This window comes from Canis lupus, chromosome 28 (genome assembly GCF_011100685.1).
Source record: "Canis lupus familiaris isolate Mischka breed German Shepherd chromosome 28, alternate assembly UU_Cfam_GSD_1.0, whole genome shotgun sequence".
NCBI lineage: Eukaryota > Metazoa > Chordata > Mammalia > Carnivora > Canidae > Canis > Canis lupus.
The window spans coordinates 8972842-8995373 of NC_049249.1; the positions used below are offsets into that span (position 1 = coordinate 8972842).

Sequence of the window (22532 nt, forward strand, 5' to 3'; positions counted from 1 at the left end):
AATTTGGAAACAGCAATGCTGTCTGTATTGTCACATGGGGACGCCCAATGAGACAGGGAGCCACACACACCCTAGGCTGCTTTGAAGTGTATGGGACAAAGAAACTCAGAGTGAGCCCCAGGGAATCGGTGATGACCTCAGATGCAAAGTATGAAGTGAGCCAATTCTGGAACCTCAGTGAATTTTACAGACTAAACAGTGGGAGTTGAGTGAGCGCTTGGGACTTCTGCTGACTGAGCAAGCAAGCTACCCAGGGGCTGCTGGCTGCGCAGGAGTCTCTCTCTGCTGAGAACACACCAGTGGCCTCTCTAAAGTGGGCTGGTAAGCAGAGCCCCACGACGGGCAGCATGGCCCTTTCAGGTTCTGTCTCTGCCATGGGCTGCTGGTATTCTGTTTCTAGATTTATCCTCAGAGTCTGGAATGAGGCAGAAGCTCGGCCCCCTGTGCTGAGAAAATCTGGAAAGAAAGCCGTGATACCAAGAAGACTCAGAGCCTGCTGTAGCCAGAAAGTCCATGACAGGAGGGGACAGGGTCTACAGGAAAGGCTTGCAAGTGCTCAGACAGTTTCAGACTTAATTGTTTCAGATTGGAAGGGGGGAGCAGGTGGGGAGCATGAGAGAAGAAAGAAGACATTAAGAAAGGAATAGCCACCAAAGCCAGACTAAAGTACGCCCCAGCTTCATATTTCTCCCAATGCATAGCAGCTCTTTCAATTAAGGATGTGTCATTTCCTGGGTTATTAAACCCAGATCATGGAACATTCCACTGCGGGACAGTAAAAGAGGGTCATGTTCTCAGCTTCCCCTGGCCCCAAAGCAGCAAAGAACAGGGATCATAGCCCTTGGAGTTTTGGCCATTTGACTCCCCAACGGAGCTGCCTAAGAGAAAGCTTCCCTTCAGGTCATGTTCATGGAAAGCCCAGGGTGGGGGGCAGCATGATGCTCTCTCTCAAGTACTACGTCACCTCGAAGGGTATCATCATCTTAAGCCACTAAGGCCCTGCGGAAATCAGAATTTGGGGGAAGAAGCACCCAAAAGCAAGGTAAGCCATTCTGCCTCGCTTACTACAATGTCAGTAACCTTGAACAGAGATCAGACAAGGTTTGGACCACATGGTATTTTCCAACAAATCTGTCACCTACATTTAAAAATTAGGAGGTCTTAGATTAAAAAAAAAAAAAAAAGGTTTTCTAGCTTCCGTTTCAGTGAAATTAAATCAGCAGAAACTAACTGAACAGAGCTGCGGGAGCCACTCTGGGCGTGTTGCACGTTCAGCTGCTTATAGGCCACTCTGTGCCCCCTTGTCTGCACTCTGAGCTCTGCCCTCAGGTCCTTATCTTCCCTCTCACCTTTGGGCACCTGAGGGGGCAACTCATGACCTAGTCCATCATCTTTTCACTCACAGAGAACTGGTCCCACCTCCTATTTATTCTCCATCCTCAAGCCCAGATCCTTTGCTATGGGCTGTGGTATCCCCAGTATTCCTGGGTTCATTTTCAAAGAGTCTGGGAAGGGGCGCCTGGGTGGCTCAGTCAGTTAAGTACCTGACTCTTCATCTCAGCTCAAGTCTGGATCTCAGGGTTGTGGGTTCAAGCCCCGCACTGGGCTCCATGCTTGGTGTGGAGCCTACTTAAAAAACAAACCAACCAGGACACCTGGGTGGTTCAGTGGTTGAGCGTCTCCCTTTGGCTCAGGGCGTGATCCCGGGGACCTAGGACCGAGTCCCGCATCCGGCTCCCCACGGGGAGCCTGCTTCTACCTCTACCTATGTCTTTGCCTCTCTCTCTGTGTCTCTCATGAATAAATAAAATATAAAAACAAACAAACAAACAAAAAACAACCAACCAAAGAGACTGGGATGGAGTGGAGACTGGGATGGAGCAGACACTGGGCCCTCTCTGCTGGGAAGCCAGAGGATACTTCGGATAAAGAGTCGGAGGCAACTATGGCCACATGGCTGGTGACAGGAGGGGACAGGCCTCCCGAGCCCTGAGGAAGATACTTCCTTAAACCTCTCTACCCTGTCCACCTGCAGCTCCCCCCACCCCACCTCTGCCCCAGATCAGAACCCATTCCGACTGACACACATTTATATCCTCACAAACTTCTCTTCTATTGTTTCCACTGGGCCACTCTGGAGAAGAAAGCAAACACTCGTTCACAAAAACTGCATCATGAAGTACTTGTCCCTTGCTCAGATCAGATGGTGAACACAAGCAGAAGCCCCAAACTATAAATACTAACGAATTTTCAAGAAATCAGTAGGGCTGTCAAAGAAGGAATACGATCACTGAGAAGATGGTAATGACCAGAGAAATCCAGAAAAGAACAACACAGGTCTCAGTGAATAACTGATTAGTTCGTGCCAGGCACAGTACTAGGTGTTTTCACACATTACTTCTTACGTTCACAGCAGACCTACAAGGCAGTGGTATTTGCCCCTTTATAGAAATAAGGAAAATGAAAAAAAATAAAAATAAAAGAAATAAGGAAAATGAATGCAGAGACAACAGCACTAAAGGAGACTTTTTTTTTTTCCTCTCTGGAAGGCTCAACCTCCCTTTATCTGTCTGGACAAACCTGGTCCTGCTGCGAACAGCTTTTTCCAGGACTGGTCTGTGGGGGATTTCAGGGGCCTACTTACGCTCTGCCATTTGTCTCCTGCCCACTGGCTGCTGTCTTTGACTCCAAGGCGTTGTTGAAGTTGGATATGTTTTCAGAGGAATAGAGGCCAGCTGGGTTGTTGTACTGGTTTGTGATGACCCTGGGGGCAGAGCTGGAGGCCGGCGAGGCGGTAAAGGGCATGGCACTCCGGTTGTGGGCGCTTCCTATGTGCAGGACCTCCTGTCGGCAGAGATCAGAAGAGAAATCAAGGAGGCGCTTGGTGCACACCCCTCGAGGGACAGTGCAGGCTGAATGCAGAAAGAAAGAAAGGTGTTCTGATGAGCTACAGTGGCCCTGGGTCGCACACCAGCTCCGGCTTCTCCTTTTTCCCTGGGGCCCAGTCAGGCCTGATCTGCAGCTGGGCACCCGTGGGCACGACACCCCCAGGTGCCTTGGGCTGTCATGATTCAAGCTGGAGCTGATACACCCTTTCAGGGCACATTCCAGAGGGATTACGGTACAAGGAGGAGAAGAACAGGCAGTCGCTTGGGTCAGTGTGGAGCAGGAAACGATAAAATGTGGAAACAAATTAGCTAGGATCCAGTGGGTCAGACAAGCAAGATAAGAAGCCTGTGAGGCCACCGGGCAAAGCAGCTGCTGAGATGACAGAGGTGGCTTGGTGCTCTGGCAGGAAGGGGTAGAAGGAGCTCAGGGTCTGTGGTTGCTTGCAGGAGAAGGCCACGGCTCGGCTGGGCAGGCAGAGGCTGGAGCTAGAGGCTGGAGCTACCGGTTAGAGGGGCACGTCCAGGAGCTCCTTGCACCCGGCCCCTCCCAGAACGTGAGCCGGTGCCCTCCACCCCTCCCCGGGCTGCCAGGAGCCCTGGGTAATTCCTGCCACTACAACAGCCCAGAGCTTCTTTGCAAACACTTACACACACACTTTTTAAACTAACATTCCTGTTCTTAAAAATCATGGCTTTTCTGACAATCCAACTGGAAAGATGCTTTTTCCGCACAAATATTCTGGACCAACCCGACTACACGGACGGTGCAGCTATTAAACTCAACATGCACCATGTTTTCTGTGTTCCCCAATACAGAACTTTCCTGAACCCTGTTCTCTTTCTTAACACCGAGGCCCATAACAACTGGCCCCCAAAGAGTTCTGGTCTTCTGTTGCTCTTCCTTTTTTTTTCCCTCTCTCTTTTTTGCCAAAACTTCAAGTCTTTTGTACCTTCTTAAAAACACTATGATGAAAAGTAATGGCCTACTTCACAATGTACTGATTTAAAATAAAAGACCACAAGAAAATATTTTGATTGCAATCTCTTTTTCACTAGTCAGATAGGCTTCCTTTTTAACCAGTTGGAAACAGTGAGGTTTTAATGTAGAAATGAAGGCTGAGTTCACTTTGTCCACCTTGGACAAAAGCAAAGTACACACAGATCCTTCATAAAGGGGGAGGTCTAATTAGTTAGGAGAGTAACTTCAGCAGTAACCAAAGCATGGTTAAGTGAATTTTACGGAATGACAACCCCTGAGGAATAGTCATTAACAGCAGGGGATTTGTAGATCAGCGGTGGATTTGTAGATTGGTGGTGGCTTCGGGACTTTGGTGCATGCACGTCAGGGCAGCGTGGGATAGACACACAGACACAGCCATAGTCGCAGTTCTATTCTCTCTCTCTGCAGCAGTTCCTCAGAGCAGGATGCTGAGCACCAAGGAAGATTCCAAGGAAGATTCCTATTTTTCTGTCTCCACTCAATTTTCCTATCACTTCCTGTTTGGCTTTGGGCAAGTTCTAGCTCTCTGAACCCATTTCTTTTTTTTTTTTTTTTTTTTAATTTTTTAAATTTATTTATGATAGTCACAGAGAGAGAGAGAGAGAGGCAGAGACACAGGCAGAGGGAGAAGCAGGCTCCATGCACCGGGAGCCTGATGTGGGATTCGATCCCGGGTCTCCAGGATCGCGCCCTGGGCCAAAGGCAGGCGCCAAACCGCTGCGCCACCCAGGGATCCCTCTGAACCCATTTCTCATCTTTACAATGAAGTAAATAAAACCTTGTCCATAAGGACTTGGTGTGACATACTAGCATACCAAGCACAGTGACTGGCACGTAGCAGACATTCAACCAGTGTTGGGTCCCTTCTCCCTCCCTAGAAACACCTTTTCAATTAGAACGGACGTCAACAGAAAATTATCCCAGTTGGAAATTCTGAGTTTTCACTTTATAGAGAATCTTCTGAGAATGTATCTGTTTTGTACATAAAAGGAATATCTCTAACCCCATGTGAATACTGGTCTGTCCAGAAGTCAGGCGGTTAATTCAGGGCCTGCCTTTGGGAAGGATGATGTAATTGTTTGGGCTTTGTATTTATCAGTCTCCAAGGAAACTCAATAATGAGGAAATATAAACTAGGTGTGTAACTACTCTGACCTCAGATAAGCTGGGGTGGTGGTTGGCATTACATGAACTAACAGATCTTTTAATTATAGATGAACTCTGCTCTTACTCATTCCTTTATTTTAGAATGACTGGAAGTGGAAGGTTTTGGAAAAAGGAGAGTGGGAAGTTTTTCATAGGAATGAAGAATTACTGGAATCAAAAGAAAAATATACTCAAGTTAGATGCTAAAGTATTTGTAAAGAATTTTTTAAATTCTTTTTTTTTAAAGAAGGGAAATACCTTTCAAAATATGAATACAGGGACCAGATTATATGTTTATGATGAAAACCCAAGCATAAGACATATAAAAAGTATTAACTGAAACATTAAGTATTACCTTATTTAAGCGAAGATAAGATTTTAGGTAGACCAAATTAAAACAAAATCATTCCTTATGTATTATAAAATGTATGAGAACATAACACATTAAAACTTAACATTTACAGTAAATTCAGTGAAGTAGCTAAGAAAGAACTCCTTGGGAAATTGGAATTAATGGTGATATGTTTAAAATCAGTTTGCATGAGGTGTGCCTGGCTGGCTCAGTTGTAAAAGTGTGTGACTCTTGATCTCGGGGTTGTGAGTTTGAGCCCCATGTTGGGTGTAGACCTTATTATAAAATAAATAAACTTTCAAAAAATAATAAAAAAATAAAATTAGTTTGTACAACTACTGGTTTATAGGCTGAGTGCCATTCTATCAGCTTTCCTTACAGAGCTATACGGAAAAACATGTTTATGCCAGTTTTGAAATGCCAGATGCAAAATGGTCCTTAATATAACTCTTAGGATTTCCTGAGTATGACTTTTATGTATTACTGAAAAAAATGTTGTGTAACTACATTTCAGAAATTTTAACAGATACCTTTGAGAAAACTGGACTTATAAAAAACTACTCAATTTATTCACACAATACACTCCATGATTTCGTTTTCTTTTTTTTCATCAGTTCATTTTTTTTTTAAATTTTATTTATTCATTCATGAGGTACACAGAGAGAGAAGAAAGGCAGAGAGACAGGCAGAGGGAGAAGCAGGCCCTATGCAGGGAGCCTGACATGGGACTCAATCCTGGGTCTCCAGGATCAGGCCCTGGGCCGAAGGCGGCACTAAACCGCTGAGCCACCCGGGCTGCCCATGAGTTCATTTTCATAGAAGTTTCCGTCATGTATAAAGGATAGCTAGCTATGTGTTATCTTTTTATTTTATCTTGACTTACCATAAAAAGTCATATCCCACATTTAGAAAAAAAAAGTTAAAATTCAAATCTTCAAATGGGGTTAAATGTATAACAACAATCACAAACCACCCTAAGAGTAGTTTCTGTTTTTTGTTTTTTTATGATTTTATGTATTTACTCATGAGATAGAGTAATTACACAGAGAGAGGAGCCTGATGCAGGACTCAATCCCAGGACCCCGGGATCACAACCTGAGCCAAAGGCAGACACTCAACCTCTGAGCCACCCACATGCCCCTAAGAGTAGTTTTTAAAAGCCAATTTATCAATTTATTAACTTTAACTTTAACTTTTTGTTTGTCTGTTTTTAAATAATCTCTACACCCAACATGGGGCTTGAACTCATAGCCCTGAGGTCAAGAGTCAAGTGCTCCACTGACTGAGTCAGCCAGGCTCTCCTCTTTATTGACTTATCATTAACAATTCATTCATGTATCCAAGACACACTTTGTAAAAGGGAGACAGGTCAGACATGAGGAATTTTGCAAAAATGTTCTAAACATTCTGAAGTTTGTTTCCCCCTTATTTCAAAAGAATACCCATTCGTTGTAGATAATGTAGAAGATACAATTAAGGAAGAAAGAAAGAAAATCACTTTTGATCTAACTACTGAGATTTGTTTACGGGATCTTCAGATAGTCTACTTTGCTCAGAAATTCTATCTGGCTGACAAGCCGTACACTGACTGCCTACCGCATTGTCAGTCTGAACTGCCACTTTATTTTGTGATTTTAGGGTCTCGCTTCTACAAAGAGGAGAGAGTCCACTGGAAGGCTCAGGACAACCAGAGAGTGGGGCCCAGGGAGGAGAGGCAGGCCTCAGGACCTACCCTGGTCTTCTCCCTGGTATGATGGGCAGGTCGCTGAAGCCCACCGGGAGCCGAGCCAGCTCCTTTATTTCACTGCTGTCCTGCCACCCTGTTCGGCGCAGGAAGGCTTCGGCCCACTTCCTGTATCACTTCCTACACTCAGGCGTCACTGCCCTGGGGCTTTCCAGCGCCATCCTCCCGCTCCTTACGGGAAGAAGGGAGGGAACCGGAGCCAGGTCCCTGCGGCGTCAGCGGGGGGCTCTCGGGGCCTCAGCCTCGCCCAGGCCTTCAGGGCAGGAGACATGGGAGCGCGCTAAGCCGTGTCAAAGGGGAGACGGCAGGCTGGGCGGGCGATCGAGTACTTACTTGGGGTTCCGAGGCCAAATTCATCTTGTACGGATGACGTTTCCCTTCCTCTGTCACCAGGGGAGACCAGATTTTTTGTTCAGATCTGTGACAGATTGACAACGTGGTTGTTTCATCCATGTTAAATAACATATCCTGAAGTCAAGAAAATGTGCCCTCTTGCCTGACCCCCGCCTCCAAACCAGCACTCGGCCGCCCCCCCTCCACGCGCCCCCAGCAGGTCTTTCCAAAGCACCAACCTGATGACATCTCGTCTGACGGCTGCCCGGCGGCCCGCACCAGCCCCCAAGGACTTTCCCTGTGGCCCGGACCTCTCCCAGCTCACCTGCTCTTACTACCCTCCGCCTTGCTCCTGGGCAGCCTCGTGCCGTCCCACCTCTATCAGGACGAAACGAGCTTCTCCTCTACCTCTCCCAGGGTTCTTGAGCCATACCACATAACCAACTTATTTGTGAATAACAGGTCACCACGCTGGCCCAAATAAAAGCAATGCCTCCCATCTTGAGCCGGAAAGGGTTTTTTTGTACTGATCACACAGCAACAACCTTAGTCTGGTCCCGGCTTTCAATAGTGTAGTTCTTTCCTCTCTGAGAAAAAGAACATTTATCCTGTATGGTCAGAGTGCCAAGCACGGTGCTGGACCGATACAAGATATACCTGTTGAATTCACTGGCAAATGAAAAAAAAAAGAATGAATGAATGAATGTCTTGGAAAGCACTTGGACTGAGGTAGAAAGGGAGATGAGAATGAGGGACAAATGTGCTTTTGAGGGGACAGGAAAAAAATGGTGCAAGGCAACTGGCTGGCTCAGTAGGTAGAGCACGTGACTCTTGATCTCAGGGTCACGAGTTCAAGTCCCACGTTGGGTGTAGAGCCTACTTATTTAAAAAAAAAAAAAAAAAAAAAAAAGGTGCACCTTCTATGGGACCAGGGCTCTGAAGTATACAAAATATCCTGACCTCCTCCCCTACATTTGGTCTGTCAGTCCTGTGGCACAAGGTAGAAAAAGCGATAAAACCTATTTCATAGATAACCTGAGCAAATGTTCACAATGAAGAACAGTAGAAGCAGGGATCCCTGGGTGGCTCAGCAGTTTCGCACCTGCCTTTGGCCCAGGGCACGATCCTGGGGTCCCGGGATCGAGTGCCGCATCGGGTTCCCGGCATGGAGCCTGCTTTTCCCTCTGCCTGTCTCTGCCTCTTTTTCTCTCTCTATGTCTATCATAAATAAATAAAAACAAATCTTTTAAAAAAAAACAAACAGTAGAAGTTAAGGTTAATGCCATTAAGCAGCAGGTTAACAGCACTCTTAGATGGCTCAGTTGGATGAGCATCTGCCTTCACATCAGGTCATGATCCCAGGGGCCTAGGATCAAACCTCACATTGGGTTCCCCCTTAGCAGAGAATCTGCTTCTCTCTCTGCCCTTCCTCCTGCTCAGGCTTTCTCTTAAATAAATAAATAAAGTCTTTTTTTAAAAACCCACAACCAAACAGCAGGTTAACAGAAGATCAGAATGAAGAGTATGGACTTGATTCAACAGGAAAGAGGGAGCCAGTAAGGGTTAAACCGAAGCTCTCCTGAAATCATGCCCGTGTAGGACCCCTCCCAAGACCTCACCCCGTCACAATTCCCAGGGCCCTCTCCTCACATGGCAACCCCCTGAGAACATCCAACTCTCCCTCTCTGTAGCACACAGAAGCTCACAGGCAGCATTTTGTGTAAGCTGTTGCTGACATCTTTCTCTGCGACTATAACCTGTTGGCATGGTACCCCTGCTTGGTGTGGGGTGGCATAGGCAGCACCCTCAGGAGATTCCCAATGGTTTCCAGGAAGAAATTTTCATTTATTTAAGCTAATACTTTTTAAAAAAGATTTTATTCATTTATTCATGAAAGACACAGAGAGAGAGAGAGGCAAAGACATAGGCAGAAGGAGAAGCAAGGAGCCCGATGCAAGACTCGATCCCAGGATCCCGGGATCACGTCCTTCGCCAAAGGCAGACACTCAACTGCTGAGCCACCCACACATCCCTCACCTAACAATACTTAACTGATTTTACTTCCCCAAAGCTTTGGCTGGTTGTGTTGAAGCAAGTGAAAATGCAGAGCTCCTAGAGAACGACACCCACTCTTGGTCCAACTAGAAGCAGCACTGGGAAAATGTGAGAGGAAAATGAGCAACCTGAGGAAATTCCACTCCTACAGACCTGCCAGCCTGTCCGAGGCACACATGGCACTGGACTGGGGGTGGCAACCTTGCCCATACACAGCCTCCAGCGGGTGGCTGAGCACTTCCATGGTCCTCACCTGGTGACTGTGAGGGTCATGTTGTCCGTGCAGCCCTTGATTTTGTTCTGAGCTTCCAGGTGTGTCATACCACTGGTATTTTCCCCATCGATGGCTGTGATTACATCTCCGATACATAAGTTAGCTGCCGCAGCCTTGCTTCCGGGAGTGACCTGGAAAAAACGAAAGAGCAGGTTAGTGCCTCTTTGCCACCAAGGAAACCACTGAGGAAGTCACTACTGGGTGAAGTATTCGCTCATGTGGATCAGAGCATTTGAAAAACAAGAGGGCTGAAATCATACGTTTCAATAATAACAACCCTTTACATCCACATCATTATGGGTCACAGAGCCCCATATACCCTGTCTATATATCCTGTCATCAGATCCTCAGGACAACCTTCTAAGAAAGGACACATACATTAGAGACTAGGACACTGAGGCTCAGAAAAATCTGTGATGTACTTGGGATCATCCAACTAGTACATCACTGTATTACTAGCCATCCAACTAGTATATTTACAGAGCCAGAACCCAACCCTGAAGCCAGACCCAAAGTTCTTCTGGCTGAACTTCACTGCTTCCTTAAAATAAGTTACCAAGTACATTAAAGACACACATACATATAGAGAACATTATGTACAGCAACAGCCTATTTCTAGAAAAATCTTAATATATTATTTATGCACAGAAAAAATTGGAACACTGCAAACTGTTCACAGTTATATATTTCTGTAATGTTTTTGTTTTTTACAATAATCTTGGATTACTCTTGTAATTAAAAAAAGGAACAGAAGGATGCCTGGATGGCTCAGTTAGTTGAGCCTTTGACTCTTGATCTCAGGGTCATGAGTTTAAGCCCCATGTTGACCTCCACACTGGGCCTGCAGCCTCCTTAAAAAAAAAAAAGCGATAAAGAATATTTTAAAAGGTGGTAATATGGTCCATTTCCTCTCACCCAAGAGGTTGATTATGACTAGGATCATCCCCTATAGGTGGCTGGTTTTCTGCAGGCCAAATCTTCCAAACTAGCCATTCCAAATTTATGGGCTACCAATGCTTGGGGAAAGCCAGTCCATTACTACAGTGAGCCATCAAATCCATCTGCCAGCTGAGCATGACACATGGATAGAATAAATATCATGCTTCACACACAGATGTGCAGCTATTTTTCAAGTGAATTACAGAGGATATTGTAATGAGTGAGGCACAAACTCATTCTGCAGTAGTACTAACCACAGAGCAATATTTTGAGACTAGGTATTTTCTAAACCAAGGTATACTAAAAATACTACTATTGTCCCAGTATTGGTCCATGACTTTGATATTAAAAGACCTTCCTTGGGATGCCTGGGTGGCTCAAGGGTTGAGCATCTGTGCCTTTAGCTCAGGGCATGATCCTGGGATCGAGTCTTGCATAGGGCTCCTCATGGGGAGCCTGCTTCTTCCTCTGCCTATGTCTCTGCCTCTCTGTCTCTCATGAATAAATAAAATCTAAAAAAAAAAAAAAAAAAAAAAAGACCTTCCTTGATGGCACTGCAAGAACTCCAGGTGCAGAATGGTGGCAACACACACATACAGACCCCCAGCACTCACAGGGTCCTAGTCCCCGCCCCTACACCCCCACATCCCCACCCAATGCCTATCCCCACCCCACCCCCACCTCCACTCTGGAGTCAACTGTGGAAGATCTTGTGAACACCTGAGTGTCTCCACAAGGCTGAACCATGAGTAAGAAGCCCCCTGAGGCACCAAACTAGAACACAAGGTTTACACCCTAGGCCTCCATATCTGATGCAGTTTTCAGCAGCCATGGTTTCTAATCAGCCCTTGTGAATCTGAAAATTTGTCTGCCCTTTGCGCTGTGTATCTCCAGGGACTGGCCCCTTCTGAGGCAGCTGCTGTGATGCTGCTGTCATGGTCCATACCCCCTTCCCCCACCACCAGCTCCTTGACCCCATAAAGTAAAGGGTGGATGGCTTGATACTTGGGGGTCTCTTCCGGTTCACATATGCTATGACTTTATCAGGCAAAATTCTTCTGGAATGTAGCAGGATGTGGAAGCCAGAGCAGAGATCTTGACCTCCTAACCTCCCTTTCTGGCTTTCCCATCATCTGTTTACCAGAGATCTGTCTTTGCAAAAAGCCCTTGGGGTGCCTGGCTGGCTCAGCTGGTGGAACATGTGACTCTTAATCTCAGGGCTGTGAGTTCAAGCCCCACGTTGGGTGTAGAGATTACTTAAAAATGAAATCTTTAAAGAGGCGCTGGGGTGGCTCAGTTGGTTAAGCGTCTGCCTTCAGCTCAGGTCATGATCCCAGGGTCGTGGGATCCAGCCTTGTGTCTGACTCCATGTTCAGCAGGGAGTCTGCTTTTCCCTCCCCCTCTGCCCCTTCCCTCTCCTGTGCTCTCTTTCCCTCAAATAAATAAAATCTTAAAAATAAAATAAAAAATAAAATCTTTAAAATACACAATATATAAACAAAAAGCAAGAGCCCCTGATCCAAGGTTCAGACATTCTTCTCATCCAGCCACGGGGAAAAGCTCTTCTATCTAGGCAAGGGCAGGCTGCTCTCCCCAAGTCCATATGGCAGAGTCGGTCCCTGGATGAACCTGAAAACAAATTCATTTTCTGCCCCTCTTCCTGAGAAGACTGATCTGGTGCAACTTCATGTTTATTTCACTTTTTTAAAAATCAAGAACCATATATACCCTCTTGTTTTAAAAATGGTCCTAGATGGGGCACCTGGCTGGCTCAGTTGGTAGAGCATGCAAGCCCTGATCTCAAGGTCATGAGTTCAAGCCCCATGTTGGGCGTAGAGCTTTACTTAAAAAATAAAATATAGGGATCCCTGGGTGGCGCAGCGGTTTAGCGCCTGCCTTTGGCCCAGGGCGCGATCCTGGAGACCCGGGATCAAATCCCACGTCGGGCTCCCGGTGCATGGAGCCTGCTTCTCCCTCTGCCTATGTCTCTGCCTCTCTCTCTCTCACTGTGTGCCTATCATAAATAAATAAAAATTAAAAAAATTATTTAAAAAAATAATAATAAAATAAAATATAAATAAATAAAATTTTAAAAAGACCTTGAAGCATTACTCTGGGACTTTAATAATTCTGTTGGCAAATTCTGTCTCCGGAGACAGCAGCCTGATGGAATCCATCTATCATGAAATCTAATAGTGTGAAATCGATTAGTATGAAATCTAATAGCATTAAAAAGTCCCCTTAGGATAAAATCCAAAATCATTAACAAGCCCATGCTTCCTTCCTCACCTTCCTCATGCCACCATCCTCCCCATCCTCTAACAAAGCTCTAGCTATAGCCCTCCATAGTTCTTTCCCACTGCAGGGTCTTAGCACCTACTATAACTTCTGCCTCATTAACCTTGACTCTTCCTCCAGGTCACATGTAAATGACCATTCTCAGGCCTTTCCTGACCTCCAATCCAAGGTAGATCCTCGCCTTCCTTTTAACACACTGTTCTTCTTCATGACACTTGTCACATTATGTTTACAAATCTATTTTGTGGGTTTATTTATTTAATGTCTCAGGGCCCATTTACTAAACAGTACGGTGTGGGAGGGCAGGACTTTGCCCTTTGCACTGTGTTATCGATAGTAGATGCTCAATAAATATTTGTCCAATGAATGACTGAATCTAAAATATCTAGTGTTGTTAAATATATTATCATGCTGCTTCATTATACTCTTTCAGGAATGACTATTTCAAAAGGAATCAAATAATCATTTCCCTCAACATCACTATCCTGGAAGGTGACCACCCACAAAACTAAAATGATGAGACAAGGGTAGTGGGGGAGGGAAAAGCTTGAAAAAATAAAAATAGAAGTTTCTTTTCCTTTCATATGCTCAGCTGCTAAGAACTCTGAAATTTCCAGCATTGATTCAAACTGTCTTGTGTGAGACGCAATTCTGTTAAGTACATCATCCTGACATGTCCTAGACAAGCTAGAACCAGCCTTAAGAGTCCCAAGCTGGAGTAACCGAAGCCTGGCCATCCCATTTTTTGGTCTGATTTTTTCTTTCTTTCTTTCTTTTCTTTCTTCCTTCCTTTTCTTTTTCTTCCTTCCTTCCTTCCTTCCTTCCTTCCTTCCTTCCTTCCTTCCTTCCTTCCTTCCTTCCTTCCTTCCTTCCTTTCTTTCTTTCTTGACAAAAGGATGGGAAGTCAAAGTTAGTCTCAGAAAGTTACAAGACAATATCATCAGCTGGGACTCAAATGGAATGACACAGAAACAGATGAAGTTCACATTCTCTGAGCCATCTACTATTGGGGGAAAAAATGAATTTAAACAATCCTAAAGCTCTTTTCCATACAATCTCATTTTGATGACCTTACCACCAACATATAAGATAACTTCACAGATAAGGAAACAGATTCAGAGAAGCTGTGACTGGTTCAAGTGCTCACAGCTAAAGACTTGAGCCTGAACTTGAAACCACATGCCCTCATTCCAAATCCCTTTCCCTTTCTGTTTACCAAGCAGATGCTCCCAATCTAACTGACAGAGCCAAAGAGAAATCCAAATTTAAAGCCACACCTCTGTCTCCTCTGCTGTGGCCTTCCACTGGAGGAACTGGCGTCACAACCCCCTGCCGCTGGCTAGGTGTTTCCGCATAGCAGGACAATCATCTCAACTGGCCTCTACAGGGCGGGGCCCAGTAACCCCACCCTACTAAAATACCCAAATCAGAACACAACCCTGGAAGGGTCTCTAAGAAAGAGAAGAGCCCTGGTTCTCCAACACTGGTTAGTCCCTATCCTGAACAGTGGGCTCTGAGCCTCATGACATATAACTGTTATAATCATAATCAATCATAATCACGGCTGTCAGTTACAAAGTGCTTCTTACGTGCCAGGCACAGTTTAAGTATTTAAAGGCGAGGCTTCACTTACCACTCCTCACACGGTGCTGGCGAGGGCCTGTATCATTACAGATGAGGCAGTGAAGCAGCAGAGATTAAAGCCCTCTGCATGAGGCTACACAGCTGGGGGGCTCCATCCACTTAACCCAGGATCCCACACTGTCTGGTTTAATGTCCTCCCGACCGTCAAGTGCCATTAGAACCAGCTCATAATGGAGCCAGCTTCAGTTCTGGATGTCCCTCCAAAGAAATAGATCCATTAGATCAATGAACATCCTTGAAAACTCTCTCGTTTGGCTCTATTCCCCAGAGACCATACAACATAACTCTTGCTGCGTGAGAAAAAATGGGTTTAGGCATGATAATTTCCACTAACGAACAACCTGCCATTTTCTGCAGAATTGACTCAGGTCTCTCTCGCCCTTCCAGGCCCCCAAGGCAGACACTTTGCTCAGTGGCCAACCTGGACAACCACCCTGTACTGTAGAACTGAATGTACTGCATACCCTCTGGCCATAAGTGAACCGATACTCTTGCTCCTCTGTGATAACGGCAGGTTTCTATTTTATCCCTCCTCTGTTCTTTCTTGTTCTTCCTCATTTTCTCTTTCTTGTTCTTTCATTCACCAGCCATTCCTTAAGTACATTCTGAAAGAGAATGTAGCTTGTTGATTAAGATGTGGCTTCTGGGGCAGCCCGGGCGGCTCAGCAGTTTAGCGCCACCTGCAGCCCGGGGTTTGATCCTAGAGTCCTGGGATTGAGTCCCACGTCGGGCTCCCTGCATGGAGCCCGCTTCTCCCTCTGCCTGTGTCTCTGCCTCTCTCTCTCGGTGTCTCTTATGAATAAATAAAAATTTTAAAAAATTATTTTAAAAAAGATGTGGCTTCTGGAGACAGACGGCCAGGGTTCGAGTCCTGTCTCTGCCAGTTGTGAGCTAAGTGTCCCTGGGCAGGATGTTTCACCTCTTCTCATCTAGGAAACAGGAGTGATAACAGTCCTGGCATCGGAAGGCTGTTAGGAGGATTACATGAAATGATTCAGGCAGAGTACAATGTCAAGCTCTAGAAACACAAGCTACTGTTTATAGATTCTGGGAACCACACAAGGCACTGAAACAAAGGCCTGAAAAGGATGGTGCCTACCATCAAGGTGTGCACAATCTCCTAGGGGAGACAGGCATGTACCATGGCTGGTAAGTGCTGTGATGGCAAAAGCAAGAGGCTGTGGGAACCTAAAGATAGAATCAGGGAAGACTCCCAAGAGAAGGTGTTGCTTAAAACCGTGTAAAGGCACTAGAGGATGTGGGGAATAGTGTGCCCTGTGTGGATAAAACACAGGAAGTAAAGGGAGAGAAGGGATGAGGCTGTAAGGACTCTGCAAGATTGTACTTTGACAAACAATGGAAAACTTGCCAATATTTACATATTGGTAAATTTCACTGAAACCCCTACGTTCTCAGCTTCTTGTGAAAAATCAGGCAATTCTGCACCCAAATAATCAGCACAGGCTGAGGAGCCTCTGCCCTCTTAGGTAAGGCATAGGCTCTTCATTTAGCACAGTCCCCACCACATTGTACTGCCCCTGACAGTACGGGAACGGGAACGTTGGACCAGTTGGCATTGATCATCAGAAAATTCACAGCTGGATGTAGTGTGCAATTACAGAAACCACTAACCACTCCTGCAGCTATTAATTTAATTTTCTTATGACCTCACCCTCCAGCCAAAACTCATTTGTATTGCTTTCTGACCCCTTCATGCAAATGTCCCTGTGACCACTGGCTTAGTTTTAAAATTATGTAAAGCAAAATTAAATGGAGAAATGTTTTATAACTAGGACCATGAGATATCCTGGTATGCCCAGGACACTAACCTATTTTCCCAGCTTCATTATGAAAGGCACCCCATTTCACTTTTACCAATCTTCCAGTCTGGATGATAAACTGAATTATAGGCCCTTTTGACAGAGAGGGGATTTTAGCCAACTATTTGTCAAATAGTTTAAACAGTTTTGTGCAGAGCCTTTTTTCCCTAAGGGAAAAATTATCTCTATTCAGGTTTTTACCCGTGGACAGGAATATAGGGCAACTTCCTGAATGTTCACAGGACACTGTTAACCTTGCCCCCTTGGAATTGGCCTCTACACTTCAAGCTAGAAATGGACCCAACTCACCAGTAATTCAGGAGAACTCTGATATTTGCAAGGATGAAGCAACTGTTCCCAAGCGGGTCAGTCATCAGATCCCCTGGAGTTTTTAAAAATATAAATAGATCTCTCCATCCCACCTCAAATCTGCTGAAGAGGTTCTACACAGATGCCAGGAACCTATCTATTTTGTAAAGCTTCCCAGAAAATGCTGAAGCTCTCCAGGTTTGGAAACATTCAGAAGGATGGTGACTACCCTGAAGCTCTCTCCCTGAATGAAGTTGTAAGATAAAAATACTTAGACTCTAAAATCTTAGCTCCTCCAGAAACAACCTCAAGGGCTTACACTCCTATTAAGTGATGTAGAAGGCCCTTGAAAGAAACATTAGAATAGTATTTCTGTATCTTACTAAAATAGAGTAAAAAAAAAAAGTATATATATATATGTGTGTGTATGTGTGTGTGTGTGTGTGTGAACAATATGATAGGGGCTGACATATATATATATATGAATATATATGTATATTATGTGTATATGCCCCCTATATATACATATATATGTTGTATGTATATGGCCCCATACACATACATGTGTGTGTATATATATATGCACATGTGTATATATATGATCAATATCCTTGAAGGTGATATAGAAACTGCAAAGTAGGGCAGCCCCAGTGGCTCAGTGGTTTAGCTCTGCCTTCAGTCCAGGGCGTGATCCTAGAGACCTTGGATCGAGTCCCACGTCAGGGTCCCTGCATGGGGCCTGCTTCTCCCTCTGCCTGTGTCTCTGCCTCTCTCTCTGTGTCTCTCATGAATAAATAAATAAAATTAAAAAAAAAAAAAAGAAACTTCAAAGTGTAAAAAGCAATTTCATTCCAGATGTTGAATCACTCAACATGGTTGCTATTTTGCCTTGGTTAGAACCTAACAGCTCAACATGCAATTACAGAAACCACCTGATTTAAAGGTCCTGGCACATTTCTTTCCTTTATTATGTTCCAACTTTTAAAAAATATTATTATGTGTGTTTTTGTGTTGAAATATTGTAAATACGTGTTGTAAATCACCTTAAATTCCTCTTAGGTGCAATAGTATAAATACTGCTACAATTCACCATTATATAAAACAAGACTGGTATAAGGAAAATTGGAATTCAAATTCAATCTCAGTGCCATGTGTCTTTAAGGTCAACCTCCATTGATTTAATGACTGTATCAAAGTAGAAGATAAATTTCTAAATTTCTTTTAGAAATTTAAAAGATTCTGAGCTGGCCAACAGCACAGCACCCAACCCTGCAGTATGCCATTTAGATATGGAATTTGAACTCTCCTGAGTCAGACTTCTGGCTCAATTTGTTTGTGGGCCCAGGCTATGGCACCGACTTTGAAGCTACATTATAGCCACAGAAGCTGTATAAGTTTATACAAGTTCCCCTGAAAATCCCCAAGAATGTTTCAAAACAGTCTTGGTTACTCTATAACCATTTAATTAACAAAAAAAAAAGGGGTAACAGAGTAGGGATCAGGTGCCTGTAGATGAGCTGTGCCTTAGTCCTGCTGAAGCTCACTGTAAAAGGAAGCTACTCATACTAAGGAATGGTGGCAGTTGAGAGTGACTGCTGTCCTAGTCTGAAAGATCAAACATCATTTCTTAGGTAGGAATATAATTAAAAATGACTTTAAAAAAAATGGAACACCCTAATTTGTCAAGAAATCACCAAATCTCTAAAACAAGCCCTTATGAACCCATGTGTTTTTTATTTATTAAGATTTTTAAGTAATCTCTATACCCAACATAGGACTCAAACTCACAACCCTGAGATCACGAGTCACATGCTCTACCAACTAAGTCAGCCAGGTGCCCCACCCCATGTTTTTAAATTGCTCCAATAATTAGCACCCATAACCCAAAGCCCAACCATTGACCAAACACATAACCTTGGGCAAGTTGCACTCTATACTTCAGTTTCTTCATTTATCAAATGAAATTCATAATTAGAATCAACCCCATTAGGTTGTTGGGAGGATTAAGTGACATCATAGGTGTCAAGAATTTAGAACAGTGTCTGGCATGTAATAAGCACTCAATGCACAGATCGCCACTGGTGTTTTTTTTTAATAATACCACTGTATCCTGATGCCTTCTAGATGTTAGCCACAGCACTAGGCTCTCCGTATACGTCATCTTAGTCCTCACCACAGCCTTTGAAAACAAGTACTATTATCCCCACCGTACAAGGGAGGGTGCTAACACAGAGCTAAGAAATGGACAAGACAGTATCTGAACCCGGAGCAAGCTGATTCTGAGATTGCATTTCTCCAAGACATCAAGAGATCTTTAACTCTTGATTTGCTTCAGTAAAAATAAGGCAGAAAGTACAAAACAGGGGCGCCTGGGTGGTTCAGTCAGTTGGGTGTCTGTCTTCAGCTCAGGTCATGACCTCAGGGTCCTGGAATCAAGTCCCGCATCAGGCTCCCCACAGGAACCTGCTTCTCCCTCTCCCTGTGTCTCTGCCTCTGTGTGTCTCTCATGAATAAATACATAAAATCTTAAGAAAAAAAAAAAAAAAAAGCAAAAAAACTGAACTTCCGAAGCCCCCTCCTGCTTTCTTCCCTTCACTAACCTCTGACCCTGACTTCTAACACATGGGTTAATTTTGCCAGTTTCATTTTATGCAAGTGGAATCACATAATATGTACCCTTTTATGTTTGACCTCTTTCAACACAGTGTCTGTCTCATTCATGACATTGTGCATGGTTGCAATTCCTGCAATTGCTGTTGGTGTCTTATACCCTATAACTATACTACCATTTATTTTTCCCTTCTACTGTTGTTAGACACTGAAATTATTTGAGTTTGGGGCTACTGTGAATAGTGCTGGTTTGGAAATTCTTGCCATGTCTTTTGGTGCCCATGTGGACACATTTCTATGGAGTATTTAGCAGAATTGTTGGTCCTAGGGCATGGGTATGTTCAGCTTTAGGAGCATGAGTATCTTTTATAATTTGTTTAAAAAAGAAATGGATATAAATCATTGTAGCACCATCTGAATTTGATCCATCTGATTACCTTTCAGACATCTTTATCTTCTATACGTCATATCTATGTCCTTATCATCTCATGTGGTATATGAGCAGTTATATCTGTAAGAACTAGGTCCTGAGTCCATGGTCAAGTACGCGGGCTCCTTCAAGACTAGAGTTCTTCAGGAAATCATTTTTAATGTTTATCGCATTTACCAAGAAGGCGGTGTACAACACCCATGAAAGTACACTGCAGGCCTCAGTACAGAGGAGTGTTCCAGCTCACCCACGATAAGGCTAACAACAATATCAACAATCACACAGGGTGCTAAGTGCCATACAGAAATTACCTTCTTTTCCCTTAGGGGTTCATGGTATATTTCATTCTGACTTTGGCTTGGCTGAAACTTTCCAGGCCCACTGGCTGGGCAGGCTGGATCTGTCTATCCCTAGTCATCTTCATTTGACACAAAAATTGTCCCCAAATCCCCTCTTACCCACCCTGGCAGCCTTCTCTCTAATCCTTCCAATCCTCTGCACTTCTGTTCTCCACTGTCCACGTGGGCATGGAATCCCACAGCTGGACTGTCAATTCTCGCAGGTGAGGCAATGGCTTCTGGCTTTTCAGGGGATTGGGGAGCAGAGGTACTCTCTGAGATGCTCTGAGCTCCAGGAGCCCCAGGACTGAGGCCACAAAGCAGGTGGAAGGCCACCACAGCTAACCCTCATGGGTACAGCAGGCTCTGGGGTGAGGAGCCCAAGAGAGTCCTCTCTACCTCTCATATTATACCTGCACCATCATTAGCACTTCTTGGAGCAGAGCTGTGTGCCAAGATATCACCAATGAAATACCAACAGTTATGGGTTGTCAAGAGGCAGAATATAGTGGTTAAAGCTGGCCTGGGATCCAGTCTGTCTCACTTCAAATCCCAGCTTGGCAATTTACTGATTGCCCTGTGTATCTGTGTCATGGGTTGTGAGGAGCACAGAAGACAATGCGAGTGCACACATAGCACAGGGAGAGCATTCAAGAAATGTTAGCCGCTAATAAAATGGTTATTACGGGGATAACCTGGGTGGCTCAGCGGTTAACCATCTGCCTTTGGCTCAGGGCATGATCCCGGAGTCTGGGATCGAGTCCCGCATCAGGCTCCCTGTGAGGAACCTGCTTCTCCCCCTGTGTCTCGGCCTCTGTCTCTCATGAATAAATGAGTAAAATCTTAATAAAGAAAGAAAGAGAAAGAAAGAAAAGAAAGAAAGGAAAGAAAGGAAGAAAGGAAGAAAGGAAGAAAGGAAGAAAGGAAGAAAGGAAGAAAGAAAGAAAAGAAAGAAAAGAAAGAAAGAAAAGAAAGAAAGAAAAGAAAGAAAAGAAAGAAAAGAAAGAAAGAAAGAAAGAAAGAAAGAAAGAAAGAAAGAAAGAGAAAGAAAGAATATTATGAAATAGAGATTAAAGCCATGGGTTTTGAAGCCAGACCAGTCAGCCAATTCCAGCTCCATCACCTACTACTGTATGAAGCAGGCCTAGTACTGAACACTTGCATCCTTCAGTTTCCTCATCTGCAAAATGGGTATCTTAATAATTATATCTGCTTCATAAGATATGTGTAAAGATCACTAAGGGAATATACTGAGCACACAGAACAGTGCCTGGCATATAAAAAGTCCTATATTTTAACTATGACCATTTTAACTATGGTCATTATCACAAGCTGGTCAAAAAATATTTCTCACACAATCAAGTATAAATCAAGACTCTTGTGATTAACATGAGAATCTTTTTTTTTTTTTTTCTTAAGATTTTGCTTATTTGACAGAGAGAGTGAGCACTAGGAGGGGGAGTGTCAGAAGCAGACTCCCACTGAGCAAGGAGCTCAATGCAGGACTCAATCCCAGGACCCTGGGATCATGACCTGAGCCTAAGCAGACACTTAACCGACTGAGCCACCCAGGCACCCATAATACAAGAGTCATCTTAACACGGATATTCACAGATGAGTAACGTAAGGTAAATCCATCTGAAAACATTCCTGAATTCATAATACGTTTTCTTAATCAACTTCTTAATAGTTGAAGGCACAACCAATGCCATATGCTGGAACATTTTTTTAACAAGAATCAGCCCGCATATGCAAAGGGTAAAAACCAGTGGGCTTGTTTATTATTTTATCTTTACAGAGAACTGACCCCTAAAGAAGGTGTGCGACTTGCCCAGGGTCACCCGGTGTGGTGCTTAGGACTGGACTGGAGCTCAGCTTGACTCCTGGCCCTGGACACGTTACCAGGCACCCTACAGATGTTCTGGCAGCTTCCCCAGGCTTTCCTCTGAGACACACCGAAGTCAAATCATCCTTTAAAAATTAATTTTCTGGGGATCCCTGTGTGGCTCAGCGGTTTAGCGCCTGCCTTCGGCCCAGGGTGTGATCCTGGAGTCCCAGGATCAAGTCCCACATCGGGCTCCCTGCGTGGAGCCTGCTTCTCCCTCTGCCTGTGTCTCTGCCTCTCTCTCTCTCTGTGTGTCTCATGAATAAATAAATAAAAATCTTTAAAAAAAAATAATTTTCTGACATAGCTGCTTTTGCTCATTTTTAATCAATTTCTACCCTTTCCTTTATAAGGAAGTAGTTCAGTCAATGAAAAATTATGTAAATTCAAGCAAATTTCCTAACCTATGGGCACCGAGCTTCCCCTCTTTTCCTCTCCAGGAGTAAGGAGATGGTGTAGGCAATGAG

At 44.3% G+C, this 22532-nt stretch overlaps 1 protein-coding gene across 3 annotated transcripts in view; it reads right to left on the minus strand.

Annotated features, from left to right (window-relative positions):
* PDLIM1 (PDZ and LIM domain 1) overlaps positions 1-22532 on the minus strand; it is a 47033-nt gene that overhangs the window by 20370 nt on the left and 4131 nt on the right. For 2 of the 3 annotated variants that reach the window (XM_038578241.1, XM_038578243.1), the window contains exons 2-4: positions 9772-9923; positions 7464-7548; positions 2645-2844 (exon numbers count right to left, since the gene is read on the minus strand). In XM_038578241.1, coding sequence (XP_038434169.1) covers positions 2645-2844; positions 7464-7548; positions 9772-9923 — 437 coding nt within the window. Of the gene's footprint in view, positions 1-2644; positions 2845-7463; positions 7549-9771; positions 9924-18716; positions 18808-22532 lie in introns of those variants that run through there. The other variant, XM_038578242.1, reaches the window with a different exon arrangement.